The 18,669-nt window shown below is 37.6% G+C and overlaps 1 protein-coding gene and 1 non-coding gene across 2 annotated transcripts; both read right to left on the bottom strand.

The window, feature by feature from the left end:
• Positions 1-1,004: 1,004 nt before the first annotated feature.
• Positions 1,005-1,076, bottom strand: TRNAS-GGA (transfer RNA serine (anticodon GGA)). Its single transcript has one exon. It is a non-coding gene; the product is annotated as a tRNA-Ser (tRNA).
• A 10,668-nt stretch (positions 1,077-11,744) lies between these two features.
• Positions 11,745-14,064, bottom strand: LOC138095124 (zinc finger protein 23-like). The gene has a single exon (XM_068991104.1). The coding sequence runs from the start codon at positions 14,062-14,064 to the stop codon at positions 12,118-12,120; it is 1,947 nt and encodes a 648-aa protein (XP_068847205.1). The 3' UTR covers positions 11,745-12,117.
• Between the last annotated feature and the right edge of the window lie 4,605 nt (positions 14,065-18,669).

Here is an 18,669-nt window from a genome sequence, read left to right as displayed (position 1 = left end):
ATAACAATACCTAATATTTATTTAGTGCTCTTTCTTAAGGCTTGAAGTATTTAATGTGCTTTTACTTATTTAATCCTTATCCTGTGAAGAATATTAGAAGTAGGCCTTATTATCTCCATTTTATAGGTAAAGAAATGGAGTCATGAAGTAGTCAGGCAGTTTGTGAATGTTCTGAGTTCCGAGTGCACTTATGATGATTTTTCAGTTTCCCTGCCTTCCCTTCTCAGGGGACCTTATTGCCTTGCAATATACTATAAATACATTATACAGTGTATAGTTTTACTATTCTCAGGCCCATCAAGTTTAATGGGGTAGCCTGGCATGGTTCCTAGAGCAGGATCATGTACATGATAAATATTACTTTAGAAGTTGATGGATTTTGGCTTGAACATGCTTTACAGTTAACGAACATAACAAAAGGGAACATGTGCCATTTTGTTTTGTTTCTCTAGCACCTAATGTGGTGCCTGGCACATAGTAGGCACTCAACAAATATTTGTTAAATGAAAACACCTCATTAAAAAAGTAGCACGATAAAGAACCAGACTATTAAGACAAATAAAAGGAAGTACTACTTTACCCAGCAGGAAGTGCTTAAATAGGACAACCTATCTCCACCGTAAATCCTTTGGTTCTTGTTGAGGATCAGCTGCTGATCTGGGTAGAATGTAGCTCCAACCAAGTGTGTTGACTTATGGAGTTATTGATCCTAGAGCTGAAAGGGCCATTTGAAATCATTTAAGCCTTCTCTTCAAAAAACATTTTTAATAGAGGAGGAAATTGAGGTTGTATTTCATTTTGCCTTTTAGAAACAGAAATTACCAAACAGACAAATTTACTTTTAAATTGTTTCATTGAGTTATCTGGGAAAGGGAAAGTGAAGTCGCTCAGTCGTGTTTGACTCTTTGCGACCCCATGGACTGTAGCCTACCAGGCTCCTCCCTCCATGGGATTCTCCAGGCAAGAGTACTGGAGTGGGTTGCCATTTCCTTCTCCAGGGGATCTTCCCAACCCAGGGATCGAACCCAGGTCTCCTGCATTCCAGGCAGACGCTTTAACCTCTGAGCCACCAGGGAAGCCCTTGAGTTATCTGGGAGGCATATATTTTTTCTTACTTATATGGAAAATTTTGCCAGATTGAGGTGCAGAAAGTTTAATGACTCTTTGGGATTACATGGAGACTCTATGGCATAATCGAAAGGAATTCTATTTTTTGGCTATTTCATAGCAAATAGAGACTATTGTCAGAAACATCTCTTTCAAAATTTCACATCTCATATTACAAAACGTCTCTAATTAGCTCAAAATACATGGTAAAATTCTCAAAAATCCTTGAAAATTAGTTTAATTTTATTTTGCCACCACCACAGAATGACACAGAGCAAAATTCTGAGAGCATTCTAGTTGCCACTCGTTATATACAGTTAACAAACCTTGTGAATTCTAATTCCAAGTCCTTTAAATTTATCTGAATTACTGCATTAGACTCTTAACCACACCTCTCTCCTTTCTATATCCCTTCTTTAAACAATTTCCCACAACTAAGGTTTCTAACGTATAACCCCATTGTTTCTTTTCTGGCTTATATCTTGTGATGACTCCCCATGGCCTACACAATTCAGTGTAATGTCCTTCTCAGAGCCTCCCATCTTCTGGCTTCTGACCATCATACCAGCCTCACCTTCTGCTGTTCAGAGTATGAAGCATTCACTACATTGATTTATGTATGCTTCCTGAACTCGCTACTTCTACATTTTTGCGAAAGCTTATCCATCTGCTAAGATACTTTTCTCTCCACTCTATCTGCTGGATTATCCTCATATGTGTTATGGTGACCTCTGACAAGCTGCTTATTTGCCTCTAGTTTGAACTGTGTGCCCCTCCTCAGAGAAACAGCTTTATACTCACAGTTGGAAGTAATATTTATGATTTTCACTGCATAAATGAAAATATCATGGCTTTCAATAACCCATTTATTTCCCTCTAGGAATGTGTAATTGAGGCCTGATATGTGTCAGGTGTCATCACAGTCTCCCTTGCTTTAAATAAGGGACTCAGGAAATTAACTCAAGGTGCACTGAACTCACAAGTGGAAAAGCAAGTGAGTCCATGGGAGTCTGAAGGAGAGATGTCAAAATTAGATAGACAAAATGGCTGAGTCCCTTTGCTGTTCACCTGAAACTATCACAACATTGTTCATCAGCTATATTCCAACACAAAATAAAAAGTTTAATAAAAAACAACAACAAAAATTCAAAATGATGAGAAAAATCAGATAGGCCAGTTCAGGGAAACCTTTCTAAAAAGAGGTGATTTTTGAGCTGAATTTCAAAGAACAAGAAGGAGTTAGACAGCAGAGGGATGCATGTTATAAGCAGAATGCAAAGGATTTGGATAAATCAGTGCAGAGGTACCTAACTCCCTCTGATGGCTACAAGAGGTTTAATTTGATAGGAGGGACATATGAGGAGATGGTAGGGGATGAGACTTGAGAGGCAGGAGGCTGCCTGAACATAAAGACCCTCATGTGTTAGATTGAAGAATTTAAAATTCATGTAACTGTTCCTGAGAGATTGAAGGATTTTAGATAGAAAGATAAGAGGACTTTGCTGTAAAAAGATTATTAGGATAATAATGTGAAAGATAGCTAGCTATGAAGTGGGTTTAGAGGGTCTGTGTGAAGTGATATTGTGTCATTTAGACGAGAAGTTCAAATGTCATATAAGGCAATGACAATGTGGATGAGGAGGAGTACATAGAATCAAGTGATATTAGGAAGGTAAACTGGAGAATTTGGTGATTGGATCAGGGGCCTGAAAGAATGGGGAGGGTTTAACATGACTCGGTTTTCTGATTTTAGCAACTTGTGGAAAAGTGGCTCCTACTTTATTCTAAAATCTCACTGTTTCTTTAAATGTTCAACAGTAGAATAATGTTAAATGTTTTTCTGAAAACCTGATTATTGGTGGTTTTATGCTGTGTTTTTTAGCTTGCCAGAACTGAATGGCTTAAGACAACAATTTCTTAATATTTCTTCTGTTGGCAATGGTTTGATAAACTCAGCAAGGTGTTTCTCACTTGGGGTGCAGCTAGATGCAGCTAGGGCAGGAGTCATCTGAAGGCTTTGTAACTCATGTATCTGATTCCAGGCTGTAAGGACTGGTTGGACATTTCTCTCTCAAGAGGCCTCTGTGTGTGACTGTGTTGTGTTTCTGCACAGCATGGTACTCTGAACTTCTTACAGAGCGGTTGCTTCCTCCAGAAGTGATTGTTCCAAGAAGCCAAGTGAGAGCTGCAAGTCTTCTTAGAATCTAATCTGAGAAGTTATATAGTGTTATATTCTATTGATTATGGTAGTTATAGACCAGCTAAGATTCAAGAGCATAGAAGTGACTCCAACTTTCAAAGAAGTAATGGTTACACATACATGGTTAGCCATCTTGGAGAAAAGCTATGTTATAACCTCTTGTCATAGTTCTTTTTAAGTGAATCAAGGGAAAACCCTTGATTCACTTTCACCATTTCCCCTTAAATATTTTTTTTCTCTGTCCTAATGGTAAAGGAATTACAGAACCATTTTTTATTTAGGAACACAAGATGTTTTCCAGCATCCAGTGTTTACATGCTGTTTATTCTGTTCAACATGATAGCCAAGCCTGCTAATTCTAACCTATACAATTCCTATCACTTTTCCATAGCCACACCCCCCCAAATCTTCTTTTATCTAATATTCTCTAATTAGAAACAGACTTACCTTTTAAGAAGAAAAAAAATAATTGCAATGTTTACTTTTCCCATTTTTCTCCAAGACAGGGATAGTCAATGAACTAAAGCAATGAAAAACACATTGAAAACAGAATATCTCTATAAAAGGCTCTGTTTTAGCTACTTAAGGTGGGAATCTAATTCTCTACCATTTTAATAGGAACAAAAGTCCTATGAATTGTGAGTGGAATATTTTGGTATTCATTTGACAAATATTTAGTATAGGCCACTGTGTCCAGGCATCTTGCTTGGTAGAATTGCTTACTCTTACAAGAATATTCAGAGAAGACGATGGCACCCCTCTCCAGTACTCTTGTCTGGGAAATTCCATGGATGGAGAAGCCTAGTAGGCTGAAGTCCATGGGGTCGTGAAGAGTCAGACATGACTGAGCGACTTCAGTTTCACTTTTCACTTTCATCCATTGGGGAAGGAAATGGCAACCCACTCCAGTGTTCCCGCCTGGAGAATCCCAGGGATGGGGGAGCCTGGTGGGCTGCCATCTACGGGTTCACACAGAGTCGGACATGACTGAAGTGACTTAGCAGCAACAGCAGCAGCACAAGAATATTCTTGCTTGTTTAGAGCAGTTTTTATCTTTTATGAAGACCTTACATGGTGTTAGGTACTAAATTACCATTACTTTGAAGTTTTTGTAAAACATAATGATGCTAATATAGCTACTCCTGATATGTCAATGGAGTCATATGAGACTGTTTTATGGTGACTTCACGTTTTGAAAAAATGCTCCAAAATAATAAATTCCAGTTCCATTTTCTCTGTATAATTATTTCTAACAAACCTGCCATTATGCAGGATGAGGGAATTCTTTCTTCACTTCCATTTAAGTGCTGTTGATATTTATAGTGTTAGTTTTTCCTGCAAATAAACTCCTTGAACAACTGGGCAAACTGTTCACATTTCTCCAGAATGATTCTTAGCCAGGAAAATGGGGTACATTTTAAGAAGAGGATTTTCTTTGCAGGGATTTTGTTCTGATTGAATAACCAGATGGAGAGTCACGGATTTGAAAATGTTTAGCTGAGTAGTTCGGCATTCTCGACTGGGTTCCACAGTAGGATGCCAAATAAAAATCACAATTTAAGCTGTTATGAATTAATGAGAGTCTGCAATACACATACCTACTCATTCTAACCCAGACCCTAAACACGCATGCATTGTGGATAAATACGTTGGAGGATAAACACGGATCCATAATGTACAACATTATCCTCCCATTAGTTAACCATGGTGAAGTTTGGAAAAGTGCTTCCATTATTTTTTTAAAAACACAACACTCTACTTACAAGCTTAATCCTACCATAAAAGTTGATTGAAATCTGGCAAAAAATAAAATAAATAGTAATCAAATTAACTGCATTTTATTTAAAAGCAAAGCCATCACGTTTAATGTTTCTGGCATTATTCCGTAAGTAAATTAGTCCTCTTTGGAGTACCTGTTTATTTTTCACATGTGACTATTATAAATTCTTATGCTGTGACTGTTTCCAGGACTTAGGAATTACTCTGAGTTGTTTTAAAGATAAGGGTATCAACTCAATGTTGTCATAATGAGGCAAACTATATCAGGAGGGAAAACTGCTCCCTGGGAAAGATTAGATGCTTTAGGAAGTCAGCATTAATGCTTCTGGGTCTCTGAGGTGTCATTAAGAAGTCAGTGTTTTAGGACCTTAGCTTCCATTGCCTCAAGTTGTGTGCTGGGTCCCAATAATTCCTAATGAAGGCTGGTTTCTACACAATAAAGAAAATAGGAAGACTTGCCCCGCCCCAATTATTTGCTCATACACCACTCCTAAGGCTACTAGCTGTTGAATCTGTGATTTCAGACACCAGAGAGTTCATTATTAATATTTTTGGGGACAGGCACAAAGCTGGATTCAAGTTAGTTTTGGTTTCTATTTCCACGATTAGGCAAGGATACTGTGGATACTGGAGAAGGAAATGGCAACCCACTCCAGTACCCCCTGGGCAGAGGAGCCTGGCAAGTTACGGTCCCTGGGGTCCCAGAGTCAGATACAACTTAGTGACTGAACAATGACTGGATATAGAGAATTTGTTTTAAAAGGTAAAGTTTTTCTCCACACAAACTATCTCCTGGGGTGGTTCTCCATGCTGCTAGAGTTGCCTGTTTCCTGATCATCTAGCTAGAGGTAGCATCAGAATCTATATAAACAGAGACACAGTCAAACATTTCAAGTGAATGCTGTTGCTGCAGACTCCAATGGGATATTCCTAGCCTTGCTGCAGAATTGTCAGTTTCCTTCCTGTTGTCCAGGAAAGTAAAATAGAAAGAAACCCCTCTGTTTTCACCTACCCATCTTTAGACCTCCAGACATAAAGATGACCCTTGGAAGAGGAGAATATGTGATTAAAAAAAAAAAAAAGATTCAGGCTGTTTCTGGATTGATATGGCTAAAGAGCTATTGAAAATCTTCTAATTTATTCAAATGTCTAAAATATCTTATTAATTCAATTTTACAATGCTTTAAAAAAAAAGTTGTTAGTGGCATCAATACAACCTAGAGATTTCTCTAATGTGTCATACTGGAGAACTGAGACATTCCGCAAGGGATTGGTTATTATAACTTTTCAGTTATATGGAATTACTACACAAGTATCCTCTTTAGATTTAGTTGAAAGCAGCAGATAGTCTTTATAGTTCACCTTTTTTTTTTTGTAGATGGGGGCACTACACAAACATGACTGTATTCCAAAATATTTAATATATGAGTACCAGTGTAGTAAAGTATCTGCGCTACTGTAGGAGCCAGTATTCTAAGCCGTGATCTCTTCCAAGTCCACACTCTTGGTTCTCAGCCGGGTGCTCCTGCGCTTTCATGTGCTAACTTTATGCATTTCATCACTATGTTGCCTTCTCTGCTTTCTCTTTTACCTGACTTCTTGGTTTTATTATTTGGCATCTCAAGATAAATGTCACTCCATCTGTATCCTTAGGTAGTTCTGAGAAGTTCCCTCCTACTGTTCCACTTACCACCACTGGCTTAATCTTTCTTCTCCCTCTTCCAACAGTTGTCTTTTGTTCTCCCTCAAATGTCTTTGTTTAAATGTGTTACCTTTTGTGTGTGTGTGTGTCCTAGCTAAGAAATTGTTGCCTATCCAAGGTCAAGTTTTGATACATTGTGTTTTTGTTTTCATTTGGTTAAAAATATTTCTAATTTCTGTTATGGTTTCTTCTTTGTGACATATTTTGAATGGTATTCTTTAATTCTAAATAATTACAAATTTTCTAGATATTTTCAATCATTCATTTTTATTTTAATTCAGTCCTGGTCAGAGAATGTACTCTTTTTTATTTCAATTTCATCAAAATTATTGAAACTAGTTTTTATGGCCCAGCAAATAGGCCATTTAGTAATGCTTCTTGTACACTTAAAAGACTATATATCCTGCAGTTGTTGAAATGGAGGGGTTTATAAATGTTAGTACAGCCAAGTTGGTTGATGATATTCACCTCATCGATGTACTTATTGATTTCCTGTCTTCAGCTAACAAGTACATTTGTGAATTTGTCTGTTTCTTTTTTCAGTTTTGTCTGTCATTGCTTCATGCATTTTGAAGCTCTGTTATTAGGTGAATGCACATTTAGGATTACTGTGGGAGTCTTTTGTTGACTCTTCTATCATTATAGAATGTCTTTCTTTATTCTGATAAAATTCTTAAGTCTATATTTTCTAATATTATTAACAGTCATTTCTGGTTTTTTATAATAATTAGTGTTTGCATAATATATCTTTTTTGGTTTCTTTAACCTATCAGTATTATTATATTTTATCTACCAGACAGCATATAATTGGGGCTTACATTTTAATTTACTCTAAATGGATAAAATCTACCATGTAATAGTTTAAACCTTCTGCATTTAATGTAATTATTGATGTAGTTGGATTGAAGATTACTATTCTACTTGTTTTCTTTTTGTTTCAGTTTAATTTTTTCCTTTATCTCTCTATCCTTGCTTTCATTAGGATTATTTTTTACTATTGTACTGTATCATCTTTATCACCTCATTAGCTTTTCATTCTTATTTTTGTAGCTTTATTTGGTTTTAATTGATATAAACCACATATTTAATGCATACAATTTGATGGGTTTGGACATATACACATACCCATGCTATCATCACCATGGTATTAAATATATCCATAACCTCCAAAAGTTTCCTTGTGTGTGTGTAGTAAGAACACTTAACATGAGATCTACACTATTAACAAATTTCTGAGTGCACAATACCACACTGTTAACTATAGGCACTAGGTTATTTAGCACATATCTAGAACTTTTTCTTCTAGCAAAACTGAAACTTTATTCCCACTGAACAACAACTCTCCGCTTCCCTTGCTCCCCCATTCCCTGACAACCACCAATCTACTTTCTGTTTCTATAAGGAAAAGATACTTTTTTAGATATTTTAGATACTTTGACTCTTTTAGATGCTTCATGTAAGTGGATCATGCACTGTTTGTCCTTAGGTGATTGACTTGTTTCACTGATTATAATGTCTTTCAGTTCCATGCATGCTCTCACAAATGGTAGATTTTCTTCTTTTTGAAGGCAGAATAATATTCTATTGTACATATGTACTGCATTTCTTTATTCATTTGTCTCTTGATGGGCTGTTGGGTTGTTTGCATATTCTTGGCTATTGAGAATAACGGTAGAATGAGTATGTGAGTGCAGATAATCTCTTTGAGATCCTGATTCCCATTCTTGTGGATATATACTCAGAAGTGGGGTTGCTGGATCATGTGGTAGTTCTATTTTTAATTTTCCAGTGAACCGCCATACTGTTTTCCATAGCTGCTACACCATTTTATATTCCCACCAACAGTATATAAGGGATCTAGTTCCCCTACCATCTTGCCAACACTTACCTTTTTTTTTTTTTTAATAATAGCCATTCTAACAGGTAGCAAGTGATATCTCACTATGGTTTTGGTTTGCATTCCCATCATGATGAGTGACTTTGAGCACCTTTTCATATACCTACTGGCCATTTGCATATTTTCTTTGGAGAAATACCTATTCAAAGTCCTTTGCTAATTTTTAAATTGGGTTTTTTTTTGGTGTTTTTTTTTTTTTGGTTCTTGAATTGTATGAGTTCCTTATATATTTTGGAAATTAACCTCTTATCAGATACATGGTTTATAAATGTATTCTCTTATTTTGTAGGTTGTCTTGCACTCTGCTGCTGGTCCTTGGCTGTGCAGAAACTTTTCAGTTTGTTTTAGTCCCATTTGACTATTTTTGCCTTCTGTTGCTGAACTTTTGGTGTCATATTTGTGAAGTCATTGCCAAGATCAATGTCATAAAGCTTTTCCACTATGTTTTCTTCTAGGAGTTTTATAATTTTAAGTCTTTCATTTAAGTCTGTAATCTATTTTGAGTTGATTTTTTTGTGTATGGTGTAAGATAAGTGTTCCATTTCATCCTTTTGCATTTGGATATCCAGTTTTTCCAATACCATTTGTTGAAGAAACTTATCTTTTCCTAATCATATATTCTTGGCACCTTTGTTGAAGTTATATGAATGGATTTATTTCTTGACTCTATTCTATTCCATTAGTCTATATGTCTGTCTTTATGCCAACACTGTAATTTTTCATTACTATAACTTTGTAATAGTTTGAAATCAGAATATATGGTGCTTCTAGTTTTGGTCACTTTCTAAAGACCACTGGATCTTTTGTTGTTCCATATAAATTTCAGGATTTTTTTTCTATTTCTGTAAAAAAATGTCATCAGGAGTTTGGGAATAACATTGAAATTGTAGATTGCTTCTTTTTTTTTTTTTTTGATCACTTCAACTAGTATGGACATTTTAACAATATTAAGTCTTCCAATTCATGAACTTGGGATGTCATCCCGTTTATTTGTGTCTTCCTTAATTTCTGTAATCAATCCAAAGTCAAATAAGGACAGTTACAAAAAAGATTACAAGCAAAATTCCTGATGAATATAGATACAAAAATCCTCACCAAAATACTAGCAAACCAAATTCAACAGTACAATGAAAGCATCAAACATCACGATCAAGAAGAGTTTATCCCTGGGATGCTAGAATGTCATAACTTACACAAATCAGGAAATATGATATATCACATTAACAGAATGAAGGATAAAAATCATAGTCACCTCAATAGATGCAGAAAATGCATTTGACAAGATTTTATACCTTTCTTGATAAAAATGATGAACAAATTAGCTATTGAAGGAATGTTATTCAACATAATAAAGGTAGTACATGGCAAGCCTACAGCTTGTGAAAAGCTGAAGGATTTTTCTGTAAATCATAAACAAATCAAGGATACTCACTGTTGCCAGTTCTATTACATGTAATACTGGAAGTACTAGCCAGAGTAAGGAAAAGAAATAAAAGGCATCCCGATCTGAAAGATAGAAGTAAATTATCTGTTTTCAGTTGACATGATCTTTTATAAGCAAACTCTGAAGACTCTACCCAAAACTGTTAGAACTAATAAACAAATTCAGCAAAGTTTCAGGAGACAAAATCAACATATAAAAATAAGTTGCATTTCTATACACTAACAATGAACAACTGGAAAAGGACATTGAGAAACAAAATCCCATTTAGCATTAAAAGAATAAAATACATATGAATAAACTTTTTTTACATGTGAATAAACAACAAAAAGGTGAAAGACTTGCACACTGAAAACTATAATACATTGATGAAAGAAATTAACAAGACACAGATAAATAAAAAGGCATCCTCTGGTTATGAATTTGTTTTATTTTTTAAGTGCTTGGTTAAGGGTTTACAATATGCATTTTTTATCTTAATTTAGTCCACCTTCAACTACTATTGTACCACACTCCATAAGAACCTCACTACAGAATGTTTCCACCTTTTGTGTTCTGTTCTTTGTGCTATTGTTGTCATGCACCTTAATTCTGCATATGTTATAAACCCCACAGGGCCTCCCCAGTGACTCAGTGGTAAAGTTTACACCTGATATGCAGGAGCTGCTAGAGATGAGGGTTCAGTCTCTTGGTTGGGAAGATCCTCCAGAGGCAGGCGTGGCAGCCCACTCCAGTATTCTTCCCATAGACACAGGAGCCTGGCGGGCTACAGCCTATAGGGTTGAAAAGAGTCCAACATGACTGAAGTGACTTAGCACGCACGCATAAACCCCACAATACATTTAAACAGTCTACTGTTGTTTAAATGAATAAGGAAGTTTTTAAATTTTATTTTTAAAAAGTTTAAAAATAAGAAAAATTATTTTACATTTACTCACACATTTATCATTTCTGATGTTTTTCATTTCCTTGTGGAGTTCCAAATTTCCATCTGGTATCATTTTCTTCCTGCCTATAGGACTTCATTAATATTTCTTATAGTACAAAGAGGTACAGGCAATGAATGCTCTAAAATTTTGTTTGGAAAAAATATTTACTTTACTTTTGCTTTTTAAAGATGTTTTTCTCTGGATGTAGAAAGCTGGGTTGTCATTTTTTTCTATCATTTTTATCTTTGTTTTTCTTTATATAATGTCTTTTTTGGGACATAGAGATTTTCTCTGTCATTGCTTTGCAGGAATTTGAATATAATTTAGCTTTGAATGATTTTTTTTCTTTAGCCTACCTGAGATTTTTTGTGCTTCTTAAATACACAATTTATAGTTTTCCTTTAGACCCTTGTTATTTTTGATGGGACAGTGAACATTGTAAATGTTACAATGTTGCGTGTCTGGATTTTACCATTCTCCATTAAAGTGTTTTTAGTTTGTTTTTCAAGTAGCTAAGTTACTTGTGGATCATCTTGATTCTTTCAAAGCTTGCTTTTATTTATTTTTTTTTTTCCCTTAAGGAAAGCTTTATTGTTATACCTCTTTACAAACTGATGCATGCTTGTTGTCAAAAATTAAAGGGCAATAAATTAATTTAGGTAAGTAGTTAAAGAGTTTTTCTATCTAAGAAGAAAGTATTGCTCTCTTCCACTTTACTTCCCTTCTGTGGCCCTCAGTGAAGATCTGTAAGTTCTCCACATAAGTCCTACATAATAAGTTTATACCCAGAAAATTGACTCTTCTTGATGCTATTGGGAATGGAATATTTTCCTTCATTATATTTTCTATTGGTTGTTGGTATAAACCAAACTATTTATTTTTGGATGTTATTTGAAAACTGGTCATCATTCTTGATTTAAAATTGAGTAAAATGAAAAAGACTTGTATCCCTATGAAGACTCGGCCATATTAATTTCCCTTTCAGGGTTTTCCACCACGGTGAATCTGAGGACACTTGATCCAGTTCAGCATTAATGCTGACAATTTTCTACATCCCTTTCATTAAGACTTTTCTTCACTGTGGATGCTCTGATGCTGACTAAGTTGGAAGCTAAACCTGAAGGCTTTCCCACACACATTACACACAAAGGGTTTCTTCCAAGTATGTACCGTCTGATGTATAATACAGTCAGAACTATAGCTGAAGCCTTTGCCACACTCCACACATCTGAAGGGTTTCTCTCCAGTGTGGCTTCTTTGATGCCGAATTAAATGAGCATTAACATGGAAGGCTTTTCCACACTCCTTACACTGAAAGGGTTTCTCTCCAGTATGGATTCTCTGATGCACAATATAGTCAGAACTACAGCTGAATGCTTTCTCACATTCCATACATTTGAAAGGTTTCTCCCCAGTGTGTATTCTCTGATGCCTAGTTAGTTTGGCATTGATGCTAAAGGCTTTCCCACATTCCTTACATTGGTAGGGCTTTTCTCCAGTGTGGATTTGGTGATGATCAAGTAGGTTTCTTTTAGAAGTAAAGCATTTCCCACACTCATTACATTCAAAGGGTTTCTCCCCAGTGTGAATCCTCTGATGCTGCATTAACTTCGCATTAACGTTGAAGGCCTTTCCACACTCATTACACTCGTAGGGCTTCTCCCCGGTGTGGATTCTCAGATGCTGCCGAAGCTGGGAGTTACACCTGAAGGTTTTGCCACATTCTTTACACTCATAGGGTTTCTCACCCGTGTGGATTCTCTGGTGCTGGATTAATTTCCCTTTGACGCCAAAGGCTTTTCCACATTCAGTACACTCATAGGGTTTCTCCCCTGTATGAATTCTTTGATGCTGAATGAGTTTTGCATTACTACTAAAGGCCTTTCCACACTCCTTACACTGAAAGGGCCTCTCTCCAGTGTGGGTGCTCTGATGCTGCCTAAGCTGGGAACTGCACCTGAAGCCTCTCCCACACTCGGTACATTCATAAGGTTTCTCTCCAGTGTGGATCCGCTGATGTTGAATTAATTTTGCATTAACATTGAAAGCTCTCCCACAGTCATTACACTCATAAGGTTTCTCTCCAGTGTGGATTCTCTGATGTATGATATATGCAGAACTGCAGCTAAAGCTGCTCCCACAGTCCTTGCACTGATAGGGCCTCTCTCCTGTATGGATTCTCTGATGCCTACTGAGACTCCCGTTAACACTGAAGGCTTTTTCACACACCTTACACTGATAGGGCTTCTCCCCACTGTGGATTGTCTGATGTGTAATATAATGGGAACTGTAACTGAAGCTTTTACCACACTCTACACATTTGAAGGGCTTCTCCCCACTGTGAAGTCTTTGATGCCAAATTAATTTTGCACTGATGCTAAAGGCTTTGCCACACTCCTTATACTGATGGGGCTTCTCTCCAGTGTAGCTATCTTGACCCTGATTAAGTTGAGAATTATAGCTAAAGTTTTCCATTAATTCTTCACATTTAAAAGGTCTTTGCCCAGAATTAATTATTTCCTGTTGAATAAGTTTTGTGTCAAAGCTGAAGGCTTTCTCCCGTCCTGTACACTCAGGGGGCTGCTCTCCAGCGGAGATGGTATGACACTGATTCAAATTTGGACTCTGACTAAAGAAACACTCCTCCATTGGGCTAGTACTGTCTTTCACCATCCCGTCAATGACATTGCTGTTTTCTTTCTTCACACTTCCTACTGAGTGGACCTCCTGCTTTTTCTCTAGGATATAGGTTTCTGAAAAGTCTGTTTCCTGAAAAGAGTTCCTCTGAAGTTCATGTGATATATTATATTTTTCTTCATACATTTCTTCTGTCAAATTATTGTCAGTCTGGATATCAATATCAGTCCAGAGGCCCTGGGGGCCCGTGCCTGCTCCAGAGGCCAGTGGAGATGGGCCCTCCAGTTCACCTCCTCCCTCCAGTTGTGAGATCACAGCAGGTTTGAGAAGGGGAAATCCCAGAGAAGCCACATTCCCATAATTCTCCAGCATCACATCCCTGTACAGGGCCCTCTGTGCAGTGGACAGGCCATCCCACTCCGTCTGGGTGAAGTACACAGCCACATCCTCGAAGGTCACCGACTTCTTATGGAACTAACATCGCTCCAGAAGACAGTGCCCTCCAAAATCTGGGCTTCTTTCGCTCTCGGGTGCCCTGGAGGGGCTTGGCTTTTTCTGTTCCCCCACTGACCTTGATTCACCCTCTGCAAATATTCCACCCTCTGGCCGCTCCAACACAAGCTCCCAAAAGGCCAGTAGCATCTTCTCCAAAGTGCTAACTGCTCGCGGCTTCGCGGTTGTGACAATAACCCAGGCTTCGCCTTCTATCCGACGGAACGTAATCGGCTACTAAATCTAAAATAGGCGCGAAGAGGAGCGGAAGAAGCCCACAGACACGGGAGATCCACCTCAACGGAGACTGGAGCATCACAACCGCAACCAGAGGTTTTGACCAGGCACCGCCCCCGCCTCCCGCAGCCCACACTCACCTCCCCAAAGCTTGCTTTTAAATTACTTAGAATGGATCTAGAGTATCTTTTATCTTACCACTCTTTTAGCTCTGCTACAAAGTTGTGACCCTTCTGGAGTCTGTACTCAATGTTCCCTGCTTTCAGTGATATCTCTCCATTCTGGCTGTTTAAAACATGTGAATATCTTCCAGCCCTATGTGAGCTCCAATATTTTAAGAATATTTTAGCTCCAGTTCCCTCATTGGAGTTTGCTTGGTCTTGTAGAATTTTATTATGCATATATGCATGATGTGCTGAGTGTTAGTCTCTCAGTCATGTTGGACTTTTTGTGACCCCATGGCCTGGAGCTCTCCAGGCTCCTCTGTCCATGGGGATTCTCCAGGCAAGAATACTGGAGTGGGGTGGGGGGGGTCTTCCAAACCCAGGGATTGAACCCAAGTCTCCCATGTTGTAGGTGGATTCTTTACCAGCTGAGCTACCAGAGAAGCCCATATTCATCCTACATTTGTCCAAAAAAAAAAAAAAAAAAAAGCAACAGGACGGACCCTCATGATGATTTTCGGAGCTCCTTCGCTGTGTAGCTGATTCCTCTCTGGGTTTGTATTCCAAATTAGAGCTGCCTTGGTCTTCCTGAGCTCTAATCTCTGTCTCCTCAATTGAATAAACTACTGTACTTTGGTTGGATTGCCCCTTCCTACACTGCTGTCTAGAAATTATTTCCAAGAGGAATGCAGAGGCAATCACAGAGAAAATTTGTTTCCCTTCTTTTAGGGAAAACACCCCTGCACTGATACTCATCTATTTTCTGAAAACAGCTGCCCTGTATTTTGTCCAGTTTTCTTGTTGTTTTTGTAGGAGGGCAAGTTCATTTGTTTATAGTGGGAGACCAAAATCACAGCTAGAATTGAAAGTTTTCATACTGTAATTTTTTAAAGTGACTTTTAAAGTATAGTATGCATACAAGAAGTGCACAAATCATAAATATTTAGCCTAATAAAACTTTCACAAAATGAACACACCTGTATATCACAAAACATAATCAACACCCAACTAGTCCCCCTTTTTCCCCCTTCAAGATATTGCTTTCACCCAAGAAAGGGTATCCACTATTCCAGAAGCTATTAATACCACCCTAGGTTAGTTTTGCCTTCTTTTGAACTTTACTGAAGTGGACTCATACAATATGTATGGGTCTGTATTCTTTAATTCAATCTATTTAGAAGATTTATCCATTTTGTTTTACATAGCTATCATTCATTCATTTTAATTTCAGTGTACTATTATAGTATAAAATAATTTGCTTTACACCTAATGGTCTAATTTAAAGATGTTACATTTATGAACATTCTTATGCTCGGTTCAGTTCAGTTCAGTCACTCAGTCGTGTCCGACTCTGTGACCCCATGAATCGCAGCACGCCAGGCCTCCCTGTCCATCAACAACTCCCAGAGTTCACTCAGACTCCCGTCCATCGAGTCAGTGATGCCATCCAGCCATCTCATCCTCTGTCATCCCCTTCTCCTCCTGCCCCCAATCCCTCCCAGCATCAGAGTCTTTTCCAATGAGTCAACTCTTCGCATGAGGTGGCCAAAGTACTGGAGATTCAGCTTTAGCATCATTCCTTCCAAAGAAATCCCAGGGCTGATCTCCTTCAGAATGGACTGGTTGTATCTCCTTGCAGTCCAAGGGACTCTCAAGAGTCTTTGGTGAATATTTATCTTCCTATTGGAAACATTCCTAGAATGGAACTGCTGTGTCTTAGAGCATGTCCATATTTGGCCATAGCAGACATTGTCAGGTTTCCAAACTAGTTTCACCAGTTAACAGTCCAGCAATGTATGGGAACTTCAGTCCCACATCCTCAATGACACTTGGTAATGTTTGTGTGTGTTTATTCATTTTAGCCGTTCCAATGGGTGTATTTTGGGTCTGATTTGCATTTTCATGATGAATAATTACAGTGGAGAACTTTTTCATATATTTGTTTATATGAAATAATTTGTAAGGCTTGTACCCTTTTTGTCCCCTCGGTTTTTGTTGATATATATTATGTGAATATCTTTCCCCACCTTGTGACTTTCCTTTTCACTTTTATGATTAATCTTTTGGTAAAAATTATGTAACAATTAACGTAGCCTAACTTATTCTTTCTTATATAACACTTTCCGTAACTTTTTTAATCTTATGTCCATCACAAATATCTGAAAATGATCTCCTATGGTTTTCCTTTAAAGTTTTATTGTTTTACTTTTGATGCTTAGATGTCCAATCCATCTGGAGTTGATTTTTGTATTTAATGTGTTATAAGAATCAAGATTCCTTTTTATTTCTGTATGGATATCCAATCGTCCCAGTACCATTTATGGAAAAGACCTTCTTTTCCTTACAGTTCTTCACTGGTACACTAATTGTAAATCCTGTGATCCTTTATGCATAGATGTACTTGTGGATTTAAAAATTCTATTCCATTGGTCTATTTGTTTATTCTTTTGCCAGTGTCACATTATCTTACTATAGCTTTATCATACTTCTTGATATGTGGTAGTATAAGTCATGGGAAATAGATGGGGAGACAGTGGAAACAGTGTCAGACTTTATCTTTTTGGGCTCCAAAATCACTGCAGATGGTGACTGCAGCCATGAAATTAAAAGACGGTTACTCCTTGGAAGAAAAGTTATGACCAACCTAGATAGTATATTCAAAAGCAAAGACAGTACTTTGCCGACTAAGGTCCGTCTAGTCAAGGCTATGGTTTTTCCTGTGGTCATGTAAGGATGTGAGAGTTGGACTGTGAAGAAGGCTGAGCACCAAAGAATTGATGCTTTTGAACTGTGGTGTTGGAGAAGACTCTTGTGAGTCCCTTGGACTGCAAGGAGATCCAACCAGTCCATTCTGAAGGAGATCAGCCCTGGGTGTTCTTTGGAAGGAGTGATGCTAAAGCTGAAACTCCAGTACTTTGGCCACCTCATGCGAAGAGTTGACTCATTGGAAAAGACTCTGATGCTGGGAGGGATTGGGGGCAGGAGGAAAAAGGGACGACAGAGGATGAGATGGCTGGATGGCATCACGGACTCAACGGATGTGAGTCTGAGTGAACTCCGGGAGTTGGTGATGGACAGGGAGGCCTGGCGTGCTGCGATTCATGGGGTCGCAAAGAGTCGGACACGACTGAGCGACTGAACTGAACTGAACTGAAGTCCTCTAACTTTGTGTCTCATCACAGTAGACTTAGCTATTCTAAGCTTTTGCATTTTCATGTAAATTTTGCATCTTTGGGACAAGAATTAGTGTGTCAATTTCCATAAACATACTGTAATTTTTTCTACTATGTTGTCATTTCATTGAGGGTAAAGGATTCTATTTACTTTTGTAACTTCAGAACCCAGTATGTGCCTTGCATGTAGAAAGTGCTCAGTGTATGTTCATTGAATGAACAAATGAAATATCACCTTCCTTAATGGAAAAATCATTAGTGCCACTATTGTCTCCTTTGAGTATGGTCCAGACTATGGCTAGGTGAATTTCACACAGAACAAGGGCAATTCTCTGTTAGTCTAGGGTAAAATTCACTGGGCTACAGTTTCTAGCTTGTATGTTACTATCTAAACAACCTTAAAGGAGAACTCAATTTTTAAGAATGCATTAGACCTAAAAGTCTATAAGTTGTTTTGTGGAACAGTTGAAAGCAAACAGATCTACTTTTCCATATGACTGACCGTAAATCATGAGTCAATAATTATCAATGTAATTTGTTTTCCTAATACATAGGTAGTATGTAACCATATTTATTGAACAAATATGAGCAAATAACTTTGGTTAATTTTAGAATTCCTTTTGGGTTAAGTGCCATAATATTTCAGATTAGAGCTATGGAATTGCTAGTGCTTCTCTTTTTCCAATTTCGTACCTTTTAACTACTATAATTGAAACCCAGACTGAAAAATGGAGGTGAAATACTAAATTTTTCATTTGGTATAGCATTACTACACAAAACATGTTGGTCTTTTCTCTCTCGGGGCACTTCTTCCAGGGACACTTAAAGGAGGTGTGATGAAGTCACTCCTTGAGAATGGCCCAAATCTTTTTAAGATATATGATACCTTCTCAGCATGTGGAGCCTCTCAA

Source organism: Capricornis sumatraensis, chromosome 19, assembly GCF_032405125.1.
Source record: "Capricornis sumatraensis isolate serow.1 chromosome 19, serow.2, whole genome shotgun sequence".
In the NCBI taxonomy this organism is placed as follows: Eukaryota; Metazoa; Chordata; class Mammalia; order Artiodactyla; family Bovidae; genus Capricornis; species Capricornis sumatraensis.
This window is presented reverse-complemented; position numbering and strand designations above follow the sequence as displayed.